Genomic DNA, 17,062 nt, shown 5'->3' on the forward strand with positions numbered 1-17,062 from the left:
TGTGAGCCGCAGCATGCACCAGCTGAAAGACATCAGTATGACGCAACAGACTTCTTTTACTCTTCACACACCTGACAGCACAGTGGTCTGGTGATGTTAATTTGTTTGTGATGACACTAATGTCATGCAGTTGGCCACTTCAACACGGGGAGGAAACAGCAGAGATGATGACATCGTTGTCTCATCTGCCAGAGGGGCTGGAGGAGGAATCACCAGCCACTCCTGCCATCTGAAAAGACAGGAGGGAGACTACCTTGCAGTGTCTCTGATTCTCCCAAATCGGATGACTCAGGATGGCAAGGCCCCCTCATGAGCTGAGACACCACCGTGAAGAGAGGGTTAAAAATAACAAATAGCTGATCCACTTGTGGTGCCACAAATAGCCTGGGCTTGTGCAACTGGCCTCATTAATCCCACTGCAAGCAACTGTCTAGATAGCCGGGTACGAATATGTTGCGGCATACATCTTTTATTTAGCATGCTAATAACATATTTCTGACAGGAAGTATCAGGTGACCACATCCCATGTCGGGCTCTATTGCCCAGGGTCCTGGGACAGCTGCAGACTAACTCTACCAAAGTGTGGCAGTAGGCCCAGAAACCAATGTAAAATCAAGAACCAAAATGGAGGGACTCTGACACATCACTGGTTCACTGGATTCAATCCCCAGCCGAGCCATATCAGAGACTTTAAAAACTGCGCCGATCGCCTGGCGGCTCGATACTCAGAATTACAAAGATGGACTGGGGTAATAACCTTGAGGCAGACAGGCTTAGCTGCATGTTGAGCTGCCTCAAGCCTAAGACACGGGGATCAGCTCTGAGTCTGTCAGCCGCTCGTCTCCGACGCAACTTCCACTGCCCACAGAATTTCCCCCCCGACGCATTCTCCACAGCACAAAAAAATGCTGATTGACTCTGAAGGCTAATAATTAGGGCCTTGTAAGATTAAGCATGTCAAAATCAAATGTTTCAACAAGCGTGCCTTTCATCCTCGGACTCAAAGTTCACTTACATAAATCCCAGGACTCTTCCGTCGGAGGATGTTCAGATTCCACGATGTGTTTAGATGTAGCACTGAAGATACGAGGAAGGGCATGAGTGTAGAACACACTGCAGAAATGGCTCTCACAACTCCTGGCGTCCTGTTTTTTCTTGCTTATGATCACAACTATTATATCTCAACAGTGCAAATATAACCACAAGCAAGTCTGATACAACTGAAGGCTTTAAAGCTCTTGTTCCAGTGAGTTTGCATACTATTTCCTGGACTAGCCTCCTCACATGTACTTCACCAAAGTGGTTTATTATGTAATTACACATAGTACTTAACTCAGTATCTTACTGACCTCTTGTAATACTTCTCGATAACTACTCTTAGCACAGTGATGCACTTATTTGGAAGTCGCTCTGGGTAAGAGTGTCTGCTAAATGACGTAATGTAATGTAATGTAACAAGAGCAATGGCATTTTACATAGCGTGTAAAGCAAGTCTGGGTCTACTCCCCCAACCTGCTCCGCATTTCTAGCCATGGGAATTGATCCATCAATGTCCCTTGTTCCCAGTACAGACATTGTGTTGAGAAACGGGAGGGCTGCCATATTGGCATGAACTTCAGGCAATTTGTCTCTATTTGAAGTGGCTCAATCAATAGCCAATGTATACGGAGTTGGTTTCACAGTCCCTTGGTGGTCTAATGACTCTCCTGGGCGATCACAATGTTTTGTTTCCCAGTATGTTTGCTGAATAGAGGTAGGGCTGGGTCAACTGAGTCTTTACACAGGTCCCTCTTATTAGTAATGTAGGCTATCATTAAATACCATTCTTTAGCCTACACCTAACTATACCTAACTAATGCCTGAAGAGTAGCTACAGAATACTAAAAAGGCTTGATGTAATCATTTGTTAAACATTTACAGTTACCACAACAAGAGCAAGATGTACAGTATGTTATGAAACATCAGAAGGAATTACACAGATATTTTACAGGCATGTGGGATACATAACCCTTTATAATGTTACCCTTTGCGTGATAAATTTCCTGCTCATTCCAATTTAACCAAAGTAACCAACGCCATGCACATCTTCCATTGGTAGCACAGCCTGAATACAAATGAGCACAACGAATTTGAAGGTCACTACACTTTTAGTCATCCTAACATGCCACCAGAAGGGAGACAGCATCAGAATGGCACGGAGGGTCCTCACTTTCTGAGGCACCGGGGGAGTCACGGGCTGGAAAGCAAGTGGTCTCTTTCAGTCAGCTGTGTTCAGCGCAGCTGCTAATGACCGCGCCGGTCCCCACTCACTCAAAGGGTTACACAGGGTTAATCAACGCCTTCTACTTGCGCCCCGAGGTGAAGCCTGAGGAAAAATAAAAGCTGTCCAACAAGTCAGCACAGTCTGAGACTCTACTGGGTGTATGGGTGAGGCCCAGCAGAGTTGTTTGTGAGAGAACCATGAAGGTCAGGCTGTTATGCTATGGCCCCGTTTAAGGCAAAATCCAAGACATCTTTAAGCTTTAAAGAGCAAGGGAGGAGGCCTACAGTAAATGTGTTAAATGAAGACAGTTGTTGGTTCAATCAGCTGGTTAAGTGGCTGCTTAGAACAAAAGCCTGCAGAATGTGCTTCAAGATCTCCATAAAGGAAAATGGACTTGCTACATGCTGGTGTTCATTTGAAATATCTGATAAATCAAGTATTATGTTTCATATTTCTATGCTTTGACTATCTTTATTTGTACTGTGTGGCATGAAACTGTAAATAATACCTGATATAAATAACTGCAATATAATTTTAAAAAATGACCAAAAAATCTACACAGAAAAAAAAACTGTCATAATGCCTCCTTGTCAATAACCTTGGAAGTCAATAGTACAGTAGTTAGAAGGCAAAAAAATTGTAATGTTTTAATTTGAGGTCCCACAAAGTTATATTAATATTCATGCCTCGAAGATTATCCCAAATGCAAACCAAGCCTCCATGACAGAGTGGTAAATTGGTCTTAACAAGGCCAATAAAACCTCAGCAGGAAGTCAACATGATTTGCAGACAGCTTAATTGTATTTCTGAGAGACAGGGGAAAAAAAAGAGAAACACGAATGCTCACTGTGAGCACACGAACAGAGGCAGACTGGCTGAACTCAGATACACAGATATCAGCAGGGAGGATTGCAGAGGTCTTTGTGGAGATTCCCCCCCCCCACCCCCCCCCCGTTTAGGCCTTGCATCACGGTCTTTCCTACATGTTGAGTCACAAAGCAAGGAGAGCTGACTGGGGATCAGTGGAACGAGCCTTTTGAAATATTGATGGTGTTTTTTTTTTCACCCCCCCCCCCCGTCACTCTGCACCCAGAATCAGAGCCCTAACCATCTGCCGTTACACTTGCTGAGGTGTCGCTGTCAGCCCCAGACATCTCCCCCTCCAAGTGATGGTGCCCCTTTGTAGTTTTATGCTCTTATTTATTTTATGTGGACTCATCTCCGGAATGATGCAGCAGCGATCCTCAAAGCAGCAGCCCACCTGTTTACTGTGCTTTCGGGAGTTCTGGCGCTGAGCGACATAAGCGAGAGAGTGGTGGGGAGGGAGGATTTGGTGCAGAGCCTGAATAAATTGCCCCCCCCCCCCCCCCCTTCCCCACTCCTAAGCATGAACACAGATGGAAGAGGAGACCACGGTCGTCTGCTAACACCTTGGCAGTCGGTAGTCCCTCCAATGTGGGTCTTTTAATCCAGAGCTTGCGTGAGGTAAGGATTTCCTTTAATTACCCAGCAGGCCTTTCATTGCATAATGCCTGGGCAGGCCCTATCCCTTAGTGCATTTTTTTCCCTCCTTATTTTGGTCCTCTCTGGCATGTCCTCACACTCCCGCCTGTCTTCAGAGAGCTGCCAGCGATGGCAGCGATGCTGGTGGTCCATCACGCGGTGAAAGACACTCCAGGTCAGGCTGGCTGCGCTGCAGGGTCACAGGTAGAGCAGCCAGATTGAAATTGCTTTCATTCTCCTCATTTTATTTTGCCTCATTCAATAATTCAGCAGTCTATTTATTGCAGGCAGCGTGATCGAAGGGCATGGCGAGAACATTCTCTCTTCTCAGAGGCGGAGGGTTTGACAGTGAAGTCGGGCAGAAGAGGATAAAGGGACACTTCCTTTAACACAGATGGCCGATCATCTGTGAATCTGCCCGGGTCCAGCCATGGTGAAGTTTTACAACATGCTCGGAAATTAACTGGGACCACAAACTCTCTCAGTTTCCTCCTAACTGTGAAAGCACTGATCCGAACAGGCTCACTTCACATCATTCCGTGACAATAACACTAGGGGGTGATGTCTGCAGTCTATCAATTAGATATAGATCATTTTCAGATCCATTTTGAATGACTAAGAATGACTGAGTTTCTTGATCATGTTAGTACTGACTATTCGTCTATACTGTCAGGGGATATATGATCCCTTTCAACAATGTCAGCCACAACAAACAACAGCAGGGAGAAAAGCAGGGAAGAAAGAGTGTACGCAAGTACACAACAAACGGATCTGGTAATGATTTGCTGTGACATGGCGTTACAGCTCCATGCATTTGTTAAGCAAATGTTAACTGCAGTTAGCCTGGCACAACAGAACCCACACAAGAGGAAAAGCTCACAATGGCTTTTACACCTGGTCTTGGTAAAGGGCACACAGCAGATTCACTGGGTTCCCTGCTGTAGGAGCACTAAGTTGAAAATCTGTTGGATATTTACATATTGCTATTAGCCTCCTGTCTTCTTTAAAAGCCAGATAATGTGAAAGTGAGGGCCTCACTTATAATAGAGGGCTGACCTTTTTTCTAGCTAACTGACATGTAGATAGGCAATGACTGAGACCTGGCAAGAGGCTGCATAAAGCATAAACTAGCAGCCCATCCTGGACTAAAGCCACCCCCCCCAAAGCAACATTTCCATTTCAGTGATGTGAAAATCCGGATATGGAGAGGCGACGGGAGAGCGCAAAGACTCCGTCTCCTTTCGTTCCGTTTCCAGGCGGCCGGTGGAAGGAAGCGCATTACCGTATGTCATCCTGTTCGATGCGCTCACTCGCTGCCCGGGGAAAACTCTTTGCCTTCCAGCCCGCGAGCGCTGCAATCCCTCACTTAAACCTGTCAGGTGCTCCGCTGCTCCATCCTGATCCTCCCGCCCCCGCAACGCTCCTTCATCTAAACACGCTCCCAGCAAATCACCTTTGGGTAGGCAGTAATGACTCTACGACCCTCCTGAGCACTGGTATTCTGACGTGGGGGTGTGTGTGTGTGCGTGTGTGTGGTGGGGGAGGAGGCCGGCGAATCACCGTGTTGCATTTTGGCCTTGAGGGGCGAGTCTGTGATGGGGAGGGGCCACGCTTGGCCCGACTGGGTCATTTTTAGTTCACCTGCGTTACAGAGAGTCAGCCGGCACATGTAAAGGCGAGCCACAGAAACTGGCTGCCGCACCACTCACACTTGTCAACTTGACGACCCCTGTGCATGGCTTGTTACTTCATCCATCATCACAACACCAAATCACATCAATTGGAAAATACTGCAAACAACATTGTTAAGCATTTACGGACTCCTGTGTGCAGCAGAGGGGGGGGGAGCAGGCAGTGCTCCTTATTTGGCATCCAGCACTTGTGCATGCTAAAATGTGAAGCAGGGTTCAAGAGCCTTTAATCTTAAAGCTGGCAGCTCCAGACAGCGCTGATCGAAACTGGCTGGCGAGAAAATTAAAAATGCAGGAGTTTCCGAGGAGAAGCAAGGTGTGATGGGTATCGATTCCCCACCTCGTTTTCTACGCAAATACAAAATCACATGATGCCATCTCCAAGAGCAGGGCCTGCTTGTGGGTTATTAACGAGGGCAGATTTTTTTTTGGGGGGGGGGGGGTTAGCTCCCTGACAGCTGCTTGAGACCGACAAACTGAACCGTCTGGAGGGTAGCGACCGCGCTGATGAGCCGAGAACGACCTTGTCTGCAGGAGAGGCGAAACTTTGGGGAATCGATGAAGTTTGAAAGTGTTCTGCCATAGGAAAAGAGCAGGAACGGCCCTGGCTATGATCTAATCGACACGGCCAGGGCGAGGAGATGATTAGACACTGCCCAAGCAGGAAGACAGTAAATAACTATGACTGCATGTACTTGGCATTGGGCAGGGGGAGGGTGCTTTCAGGGAGGATACAGAGCACACTTCTAAGATTCTAAGACAAACAGGATAGAGTAAGGGGGTAAGGAGTTACATGATCGCAACCAACATGTGTAGCTGCTGTCTTCACCTGCAATGTTCTGCTACTGCGTGGCTGGCGAGTGCCTGTATTGTAGATTACTGGTACAATTGTATGAATCTGCATCACAAATGGATTGGGGAGGGGGGGGCAGACTGACTGCTAGAGTGCGCTCTTCCTGTACATCATGCACATTAAAAACACACTGACGTGTGCTTTTCTCAAACCTTCCGTGGAATACTGATAAGCTACGTGTGTGGAAATAGGTGCACAGTCCCTGCTGAAACGGTCCAGGAGGTGAGATGGGGTGGGGGGCTTTGATTGCCAGATTGGAAGGGTGAGTGATGAGGAGAGGATATTGCAGGAAGTTTTCGTGCCAGAGAATTACTGTTTCTGGCATCCAAAGCCCCTGCATCCCACAAGCGGACCGCAGACAGTGGTGTGGAAGGCAACTGATGGTGCCCGGGTGGTGCATCATGTCACAATCTGTCCACCCTGTTGTTGGGTGTGAACCCTGGGCCAGGGCCTGAAAATGCCCTACCCCCCTCCGCCCCCCTCCCCAACTGCTCAATGGCACATCACAGCTCCTGCCTCAGGGCTCATCATCCGGGGAGCTGAGCTGGCCCGTCAGGGTCAGCTACTGTAAAAAAAGAAACAACAATCGCATGACTTACATGGAGGATCACACAGAATTTCTACCCTGGGGCTGGAAAAACAAATGACTACCACAGACTGCAGACAAAAGCATGACCTCCAGCATATGAGTCTCAGGTACCTACATCCAGGTATATCCACTGAAAGAGCAGCTCCCGTGTGTCCACTAATGATTGATGAATGTGCATGATGAAAAGGACTACCATTGATTTCTGACAGGGGATGGAGAGTTCACTGAGTATGCGCTAATCAAAGGAGTGAGATGCGTGCGAACCAGCAGCGTAGCATTGATTGGCAACGAGAAATCCTGCATTCACATCAGGAGGTGGGAAGCTTTAATAATTCTATCTCCTTCACCCCCCCCCCCCCCCCCCCCCCATCTCATCGCTGCCATCACACAAACTGGCAAACGGCATGATGGAAGAAATTGGGCGTCGGCGTGAATCACAGCCGTCGACAGGCTGGGCGGGCGGGCCAATCCCCGAGGACATAGCGCGGGAACCTTACGTAAATCCAGCCTGTCCCACAACTGTCACTGCTCGTTAAACCGTCGCTGTCACTCCACAGCCCGCGTTCTCTGAGCCACCAGAAGCAACACTCCTAACAACATCAAAAGAACAGGTTCTCTGTTTTTTTTTAGGCTGGAAGACATGAGTTAGATGCAGCAACTAGGCTGTGCTGCATTTTAGTTCCGAGTGTTTAAAGCAAGGAATCCAAAACGCAATTGTTAAATCGGTTAAATCTGTCCGAACTTCCAACCCACTTACTTCCTCATGCATATTAATGTAAGCGGTAAGTTTGACAAAAGGGAAGGAAAAAGTGAATCGCTCTGAAAGTGATCTACAGAAAGCTTGGCGACTGATCTTTTTTTTCCCATTCAACAGTATGTTGCCTCAGTCTTTGCCAAGCTTCTAAAATTACTCTCACACTCTGCCACAACAGTTTGTGCTTGTTGTTTTTCTATATCGCTTCAACAAAATGGTGTGATGTTACCCTCTCTCTTGCTTTTTCACAGAGGCGCTCAGACACAGGGAGAGAGAGAGAGAGAGATAGCTCTTCTCTCTTGTTTCATTAGGAACCACTCATGACCACTTTCTCTTCTAGGGTACCTATTATCACGCATATTAATATTAAACAAAATGTATATATTCACAATCAGTATACTGGCTGATAGAACTAAATGAGTGATCTATGCGACATTGATTTTGATCACATTTTTCCTACTCACAAAAAAGTAAAAGAAAAAATGTCTTGGTTTAGTGTGGTGGCCAACACCGCACTGTATTTAACAAAACAATAGATTGGCAAACAAATGGAGCTCTCAGTGCACCCCAGTGTAGCTTACACTCATTAATAATGCTGCATGCTCAGAGAGGTGGGCAGCCTGGAAGGGTGCCAAATGCTGTCTGCCACACACTCCTAAATGCTGCCGTTTGGTATTACAGCCTGTGGTTTCTCCCCCTGAAACATTATCTTTGTTTAAACGACAGTTTGGGGAGTTAACTGGAGGTCATTTCAGCACATTGCCACTACCTGTGATGTCAAGGAGAAGCAACTGTGAGCATGTTGAGGTTTGGGGAATGTAAGGCCTACATTATAGTGAACTTGGCCTTCCTGCCTAAGATATGGGAAGAGGACATTTTGGCCCTTTGTGTCTTAGTTTCCCTTTTTTTCCTACCAATGGCACAACTAACCACCAGCGACATTATTGCAATCTCTTCCTTGTTAGTAGTGACAAAATCTTAAAATACTGTTGGTGAGCACATTTAAGAAAACTTTTTAGCCATTATACAAACTTTTTTCTCTGGTGTGTCTTCCATGGAGAGCAATTTCTGTAGAGTGTACTTAACAGTTCCAACTTTCTGGCACCAGCCCGGCTCCTTGCTTCTTCCAGTCCTTAAAACAGAACTTCTTCAATATTTTCCTTTTTTTAATGTTCCAAGAGGCATTATGCTACCATCAGTTTACATATGAACAGATTCTTGCACCATGCATCTAGCAACAGCAATACACGGCACACAGAGTTGAAGAAACTGCTGCTCCCACACTGGTCACCCAATTATAAATGTTTTTATAGGGCACTTTTGCAACAATAATTTCAAGATTTTGAAAGCAGCTTGGTTCCTGGTAATTCTAGCTAGCTAGTGGTTGTGAACAGCTGTGAAGAGTGTCAGTTATTTAGTCCAATGGATTCAGAGTTTGAGACATCAGTGAGATCCAAGTGGTACAGAGAAAACTATGAGAAGGATAAGTTACCTAAGCTGGTAAAACTTAAGCGGTAAATGTTCATGGAACATTTAAGATGTTTAAATCGGAAGTGTAATGTAGGCCGCAAAAGAAATGGGGCAGAAAGGAGCAGCTCTGCATCAGTGAAAAAGGAGCACCTACCTGAGGGAATTTTGGGAACTAGGTGTGAGCCATGTGATTATGGGGCCATGCTATCTGACAGATCTAATACACTCTCAGACCACTGCCTATAGGGCATGGCGTAAAGTTAAAAACGTGACGAGATCGAACTTCCCCTGCTGTTGGTGTTGGGCTGCGGAGCAGACACTTCTGGTGATCTCAGACAATACTTACTTTACAGGAAATGTGAATGGGAGTTGGAGCTGTGCGTGAACTATATTCATATATATACTTCCTCTGTCAGCAAGAAAAACTGGGCTGTCGATATACATCTGACTGTAATGGTAACGACGATAGTTGGTGGGGGAGGAGGTGGTGAAGTGGTAATTAAATCCCAAACGATGGAAGCTAATGGGCCAGACATCAGAATTCATTTGCTTCCTAGGGTGCTGCGATAATTCTCAGAACATTTTCCCATTTTATTCATCTTCTGAGAACAGGGTCCATCTGCAATGATGGGAATAAGCAGGCCACATGCTGTGTGTGTGTGTCTTTTTCGTATGGAGTGAGATCTAGAAGTATCTTGTCTGCTTGCACAACATTCTTACCAGTGTACCACTTTTCACTTTTCTTTACATCTGGGCACTGGAATTACCGCTTATATCGAAGGGGGTTGGCTAATGTCATATTTCTCCTGTTAAAGCTGCACCCATCAACCTTTTATGCCCGGATATAGAGATTTCAATAGGAGTTACTCAATATTTCTGACTAAGCAAGTAGTAATGCCTATAGCTAAGTAGTGTTCAATACATATTTTGTTTTTATGGGTTTACGTTTCTACAATTCCACAGAAAGTTGTGAGAGTTAATTCCAAGTCCCATGCTATTTTTCTGCTCATTGTGCCACAGGCCCTTTTTCCTGTCACTAAAGCCAGACCAGCACATTTGTACTGCATCGGTCTCCTCGCTAAATTGCATTGAGCTTGTCTTAGAACCATCCTCCCCTGGCACTGCACTCTCCTGGGCTGAAACAGTCCATCATAATGATATTTATGTATTGCCATTTCTATATTTACTCATTCGCCATACAACTGTTCCCAGTCACACATCTGTGGACGGGGAAAGGCTGTAGCCGCGAATGTAAATTCAACCGCACTGAGAAGAATAAATAACACAGACTATAATCAAACCCTGCCCTGCATCTGGAAGTGAATTATTTGACTTCTGCCAGCCTTGAAATGAGCTTGCATATTCGGCTCTGTGAAGCCAGCGCGCTGGGCAATGTGCAGCCACGGAAAGCGAAGAATCTCTCTGAAATGTAATTACACAGTGTCCTCAGACCAGTGATGGGTAATTCATTTTGTGTTTGTGGCTGGAGCAGAAGCAGGTGCAGTGAGCGAGCTCTCGCCACCACAGCGCTCCCGTGTTAGGCCAGCTAACTTAGCTTAGCTTGGTAAGTCTCAAGCAGTCAACGCTATTTCACTCAAGCACAAGCTGGACACAGAGCACAGGGATGCACCTCAGCATATTCTTACGTCTGTTGTTTAGCTGGAGACTCAAAATTTTCAGCAATCCACACTTAATGACTTCATTGATGTCATTTATGTTTGAAAATTATACATCGAGTCATAAAAATGGCTGAGACCAAACAGGGTTATAACCTTGAAACCCTGAAATGCTGACCTCTGTTGGGTTTAGCTCACTGAATGTACACCTTGTTGAGAATTACATTTCATTACTGTGGTGCATCCAGCATTTTCTTATTGAGAGAAAACAATTCTGATGTATAGGCCTGACCCCTGACCCTATAAAACTAAGCAGCAGAGATGTCACACACTTAGAGTGCATCCTTTACATCAAGGTCGACCTGAGCGCATCTTTGCTTATCACATTATTGAGCGCAGATTTACGATGTGACAGCAGGAGATATTTCATCCTTTCTGTCTGAACATGTGACTGTGTCTGCTAGGCAGGTGGGGGCAGGGAATTTAAGAGGTCAGTGTTAAAATGAGGACTGAGAGCCGAGTATCAGATTCATTCCATAGTCAGGCAATATGGAAAATAGTGCTGTGCAGCCTAGTACAGCCCGTGCTTCAAGAGCACCCATGTATGTTCTCATGAAATGGATTGATTATTTTATAATTACCACTTAGCACTTATATCTACAGTAGTTAGAGACTGAAATGAATGTCTGCTGGTGTTCGAACATTAACTCCCCAAGTAAAGGACACTAAGCTCACATTGAGCTAATTACATTTATAATGCTTGGTATGTCCAATCAAACATTTTTCCTGAGAACCACATTAAGTGCCTTTATACACAATGAACAGATGTTAGATATAAACAAAAGCACATCTGTGTGTTCTATAAGAGTGACAGCAGACAAGCAACCACTGTGGATTGTGGCCTCTGGGACACCACGGTATAGGCCTGTATTCCCAGTGCAGAGGGCGGTAATTAAAAATTGTGTAGAGGAATGTATGGCAACATCAGAGGCTCTTAGCGGAAATATTCCTTGAGAAGTACGGGATGAGGAGGGAGCTGGGGGTAGCTGGGAAACAGGGGAGACATTTTCCTATGGAGAGGTGGGAGCATTTACTGACAGCTTTAAATATTACACTAATGATACATAATTCCATGGAGACCTTTGGTTTGTGGCTTATACATTTCTTTGACTTTTGGAGCCTTTGCAGATCAGGGCAAAAGACAAAGCTCTCTGACAAGTGAATTAAAGATAAAATGTGTGCAGATGAGGTGACTTACTGTAGGTGCAATATGTCATTAACTGTGTCTGTGGAAGTAATGTTTGAAATCAGCACCACCCATTGGCAAGGAAGATTTGACTCAGAACCTACAGAAACGGTGTGTGCATTTGTATTTTGGGGGGTTGGGGTAGCCAATCCCTGAGCTGTGTGCCCTCAGGCCTTCAGTAATGTCTGCGACCTTCTCAGTGCTCAGCTGAACCAGAATCTGAGTCTGAGGTCACCGTGGGGACCGACTAACATGGGCACGAGTTTAGCATACATTCAGCAGCTGACCCATCTCTCAAAATGTGACAGCGTTGAATAAAAGAATAAAAGTTTCTGAACTGGATGGGTGTGTGTGTGTGTGTGTGTGTGTGTGGGGGGGGGTTGGGGGGTGCCGAATCATCCCGCTCTTGGGCGTTATTTAATTCGGGAGAAGTCCCCGTGCCGCCTGAGCCGTGCTCGTCTGAAGTGAACACAGTGTTCTTGAGAGAGATGTGACAGACACAGATGTGGGAGGAAGGTGCCTGGAAGGGCTATCTGTGCTGCAGCGGGGCAGCCGCCACGACACAAGCCTCTAAAATGTTAATAAACACGCTACATAATGAATTCTTGCCTTCCTTTGTAAACTCAGTCACGTCGAAGTAGAGTGGCAGTGAAACAGAATAATAGATCTGTAGTCCCCACTGCCCTCTCCTTGCCTCTACCCTTTCGTCTCCGACTCTCCTCACTCCCTGAGAGTTAAGAACTAAGCAGAGTGGTTGCTGCCTGCTGGCAAAAATCCTAAAACGTGATCCTCCAGTGAGGACAGGGCAAGGCAGACAATGTGAAGGCTAGACTCCTAGGTGTCCATGGTCTCTAGTTTCACGAACCACTCCCTCCTACCTCTAATGTTTCAGCATAACCTACCTGACCTCACTCAGATTCATTGATTTTACTACCGTAAAGACCAAGCACACAGATTATGTATGTCATTTCAGCTGCAGTGACACTGTAACAACTGATTAAGGACGGTCTAGCAGTATGTAAAAAGTGGAAATCATAGGACACAGTAAATAATTTTTTGATTTTTATCTTTAAATTGTGTGAAGAAAATCATATTCATTAAAGACTGAAATAAAAGAAGACAGACACATGAATACCACACACTTATAACATCCAAGGTCCATGCAGCACACCGCATAATGATAAACTGCCTTGAATCATTAATTTGAAGATTTATATTCCTTGTAAGATGTGAGAGGCAGGAATGACAAACATGTTTACAGCTGAGAGAGGATTTTCAATTTTCAAAATGACTCATTTTCATTTATAAGCATTATATTTTTCAAATCACTTATTGGACAATTCCAGAATTTCATTGTGTTTTCATTATTACTGCCATAATAGTGTTACTATAAATAGTGACCTCACAATATAACAGCAATCTAAAAATACCGTCTGCACATACTGACAGCACAAAAAGATTGAATCCAGAACTGTAGTAGAAAGTCGTGCTCTAATTACTCAACAATTAAGCTTTGCACACGGCTCCCTCTCCTCTAATGTGCCAGCACAATGGACATGCTTATTCACTGCATGGAACAATGGTGCCATAGAAGAAGGGCACCCCCTGTAGGCACTCTGAGGGACTGTCTCTATTGTGTGGTTCTCTGCATCCAAGTGCTGGCAACCGTGACATGTCTGGATAGCTGCATCAGCATCACATTAAGAACAGCCACGTTATTTCTGAAAGTGAAATTAGATGTTACCTGTGCCAAACCATTGCTGCCAACATCCCCTTAATAGTGTGACTATTCACTGAGTTGTTTTAACAAAAGGGTGTTCGAGATGACAGCAAAGGCCGAGGTGGAGGTGGCCGAGAGGCAGGCTTACTTTTCAAAGGGATCTTTGACTTTCTTCCATCCTTGAGAGAGAAATGCACACCTCAGCTGAACACTTCCCCAGGCACCTTCTAACATTTTTATTCTGCTCCAGGATACATAATGCCCAGCTTTTTCATAAACACAGTGGAAATTTGTGCGCCCTGGGTGACTCTACTTTCTCTAATCAGAGGCAAGGGAGCAGCATTAGGTACACTCCACTGGCCTGACTTAGCCTGGGATGGGACTGAGGCTTAAGACCAAGAGCTCCATGAGAATTCCCAGCGTGGCAAGATGTGACACGCGTAATGTGTAGCTCATAAGATGGGATAAACGATCTTGGTGTCTTTGAGCGTCTGAACGAATTAGAGCAGCAGTGGCACCTTTGGAGACCAAAAAGACCTGACTTAATAAAATGGATGTGCAATTTTACAGGCGAGATAGCTTGGGCTGCCCTTTGACACGCCAGCGGCGACACTAATCTAACGCTAAGGGGAACGGGCCTCCTTAAATGTTTTATGACCTTGGGTGGTGAAGGCAGATGAGAAATCCAGAGAGAGGCGCACCATCATTTATTTTACCAACCTGTCATGCAGTCTGAAAGGGAAAAGACCTTCACATTTCAAACCTTAGCACTCTATGAGTATCCAAAGCAAGCAGGGGAAATACATTAAACAAGACATCGCCGCTCAGCTCGACATGCAGGGCTTTAAACAGACCACGTTCGCCGCATCTGCTGCAAAGGGAACACCATCCCGGCCAGACTCTCGTGCATAAGCAAAGGTGGGAAACAGAGGGAGGGAGGATGTGTCAGGCTGCGGAGATGACTCAGACAAGCGCTGTGTGCAAAAAGCCAGGGAGGGGTCGGGGGGGTCAAGGGGGAAAGGGAGGAGAGAGGGTAGCAGGGGGGATGAGCGGAATCCAGGGCTGCCAAGGGGGCATGCTAGAATGGGCCAACTGCTTCCCCAATGAACACTGAATGCGACGCACCTGGGTCAATAAAAAGCACACGTGGGGAGTGTTCAGTGAGGGGAGACAACTTAGCCAATTCCCTGTCAGCCAGATGGGTGCATCATCATAATCATCATCATCATCATCATGGCTGCAGTAAAGCAGGCAGAGTGAGATGGAAAGCAGAGGGCTGGGGTTGCAGCGGGAGTTGCAAGCTTCTTACTTTTGGCCAAAGGGTCAATATAATAATCTCAGTTGCAAATAAAGCATTAAAAAAAACATACCACAGAATTCAGACACTCAAAGTATTGGTCTGTTTTACACTGACGACAGAAGCATATCACCCTACGACCCCTTAGTTTTTGCATGGTGAAAAGGCTGCATGCGTCTAAGAGCACCAGTGCACAAAGCATTAAGGCCTCCACTGAGACCTCACTGAACAGGCAAGCGTGGCATAACGCAACCACAGGACAGTGAGGGGCTTCTGCCCCTGCCTCCGGCATTCCCCAGGCAAAACACACAAGCACACACCTTCAGTTCAGTGTCAAACAGGGGCACGCACAAGCTGAGACGCTTTCCAAACCGGACAAGAATGAACAAAAAACTGAATTGAAATAGCTCAATTCATTCAGGAAGAAACAAAAAAAAACTCAAATGGAAAAGCATGGATCTGTTGCGGACAAACCTTCGGGTTCCGCGCTCTCTTTGAGGACGACTTGCTTCAGAGGGCAGCAGAAGATTTCGTGACACTTTGCGCGAAAGGGGGACTCTTTTTTCCTTATATCCGCAGAATGGATGGAATCCTGCCGCAACATAATGTACTCCTGGGTACCTGGGGCATCATCATCCTGGACTGTGGTCATATCATAACAGAATGAACTGAGGTTAGAAAAGTGCTCCACAATCAAAAAAACACAATAAGAAACAAACAATACAAAACAAGAAAAATTAGAAGAAAAGCAGAACAACAAGCAGAAAAGAACATTATCATTAATAGCAGCAATAGCAAAAACAGAACACAGCTACCTACTGTAGAAAAAAAACAACAAAAACCTCATCAAACTCACTGAATATAAAATCAGCGGTATAAAAAAAGAGAACAGCTTTCTGAAGTAAAACATGGCTGAAAAGTGACAGCAAGAAAGAGGAACAGAAAGACAGAAGAGACAGAGAGAAGGAGAGTGATAAAAACAGCAATTCTGTCAGCTGTAATTAAGATAATATTTAACAGATTATTTGCAGTCGGAGACGTGTAATTCCAGATGTTCCTCTCTATCTCTATCACAGGTGAGGGGGAGACACTGAGGGGATCTGTGAGTGTGTAGGATATGGTGGAATGTGCCTTCTCTGAGACAAACACCAGGAATTAACAATGGTGAAGGACTGGCACTCATGTTTTGTTTAACTAGGGTAAAGACACTAAACAAATAGTAGCATGCACAAGCAAAAAGCAGTAAGTATCTAAATTAGAAGACAAATGACAATTCTAACGATGCAAGTCTCAGCCTAGTTTGAGCCACACCACTCGGTTGTTGTATTGTCTTACTGCTAAACAGAAAATGCTCAAATTAATCACATCGTTAAACATCTACAAGACATGTTTTACTACGTGTACAGTTACAGGCAACAAACACATTAGGTGTGGAGCAAGTGAGGAGCAGGGGGTGTCATTTGAGGTCAACATGCCTCTCTGATTTGATTGTCGTGACCACACCCACAGTTCAGTGCCTTTCCTCTCTAAATTCATTCTCAAATGGCAGCTGGGGCCCTCTTGTCTACAGAGGCAGCCAGCGCATTCCAAGAAGCAATCAAATGACTTATCCCAGATGATATTTATAGATGGAGCTGTCAAGTCTTCTTTAATAATAGCCCTTTTACTGTAGGCTTTGAGGCATTTACTCAAACCCAGGCAGCTTTTTTTAAAGGCTAAGATTAAGTAAAAAGAGAATAGTGGTAAAAAATAGATCTGTCAACCTGTGCCCTGTTCATTACTCCATTAATACAGGCAGCTCCCTCCCACCTGTCCTCCCCATATGACAGCATTGTGCTTCAGCACGTGCATGTGCTCACATTTCTACACCACGCTCACACTTCCAGACTGCGAAATGCACCAACACACTCCTCCTTCTACACTGTGTATTAACACACTCCAGCTCCCTATGCATTGTGCATTAACACGTTCCTCATGCTTCTACACTGTGCATTAACACACCTGTTTCTACGGTGTGTGTTAACACGCTTCTGTTTCAATACTATGCACTAACACACTCC

At 45.4% G+C, this 17,062-nt stretch overlaps 1 protein-coding gene across 2 annotated transcripts in view; it reads right to left on the reverse strand.

Annotated features, from left to right (window-relative positions):
- LOC118775240 (fibroblast growth factor 13) overlaps positions 1 to 17,062 on the reverse strand; it is a 101,899-nt gene that overhangs the window by 36,739 nt on the left and 48,098 nt on the right. For both annotated transcript variants that reach the window (XM_036525057.1, XM_036525056.1), the window contains exon 3: positions 15,477 to 15,644. In XM_036525057.1, the coding sequence (XP_036380950.1) occupies positions 15,477 to 15,644 (168 nt within the window). The remainder of the gene's footprint in view (positions 1 to 15,476; positions 15,645 to 17,062) is intronic.

The sequence above is a fragment of the Megalops cyprinoides genome, chromosome 3, assembly GCF_013368585.1.
Source record: "Megalops cyprinoides isolate fMegCyp1 chromosome 3, fMegCyp1.pri, whole genome shotgun sequence".
In the NCBI taxonomy this organism is placed as follows: Eukaryota; Metazoa; Chordata; class Actinopteri; order Elopiformes; family Megalopidae; genus Megalops; species Megalops cyprinoides.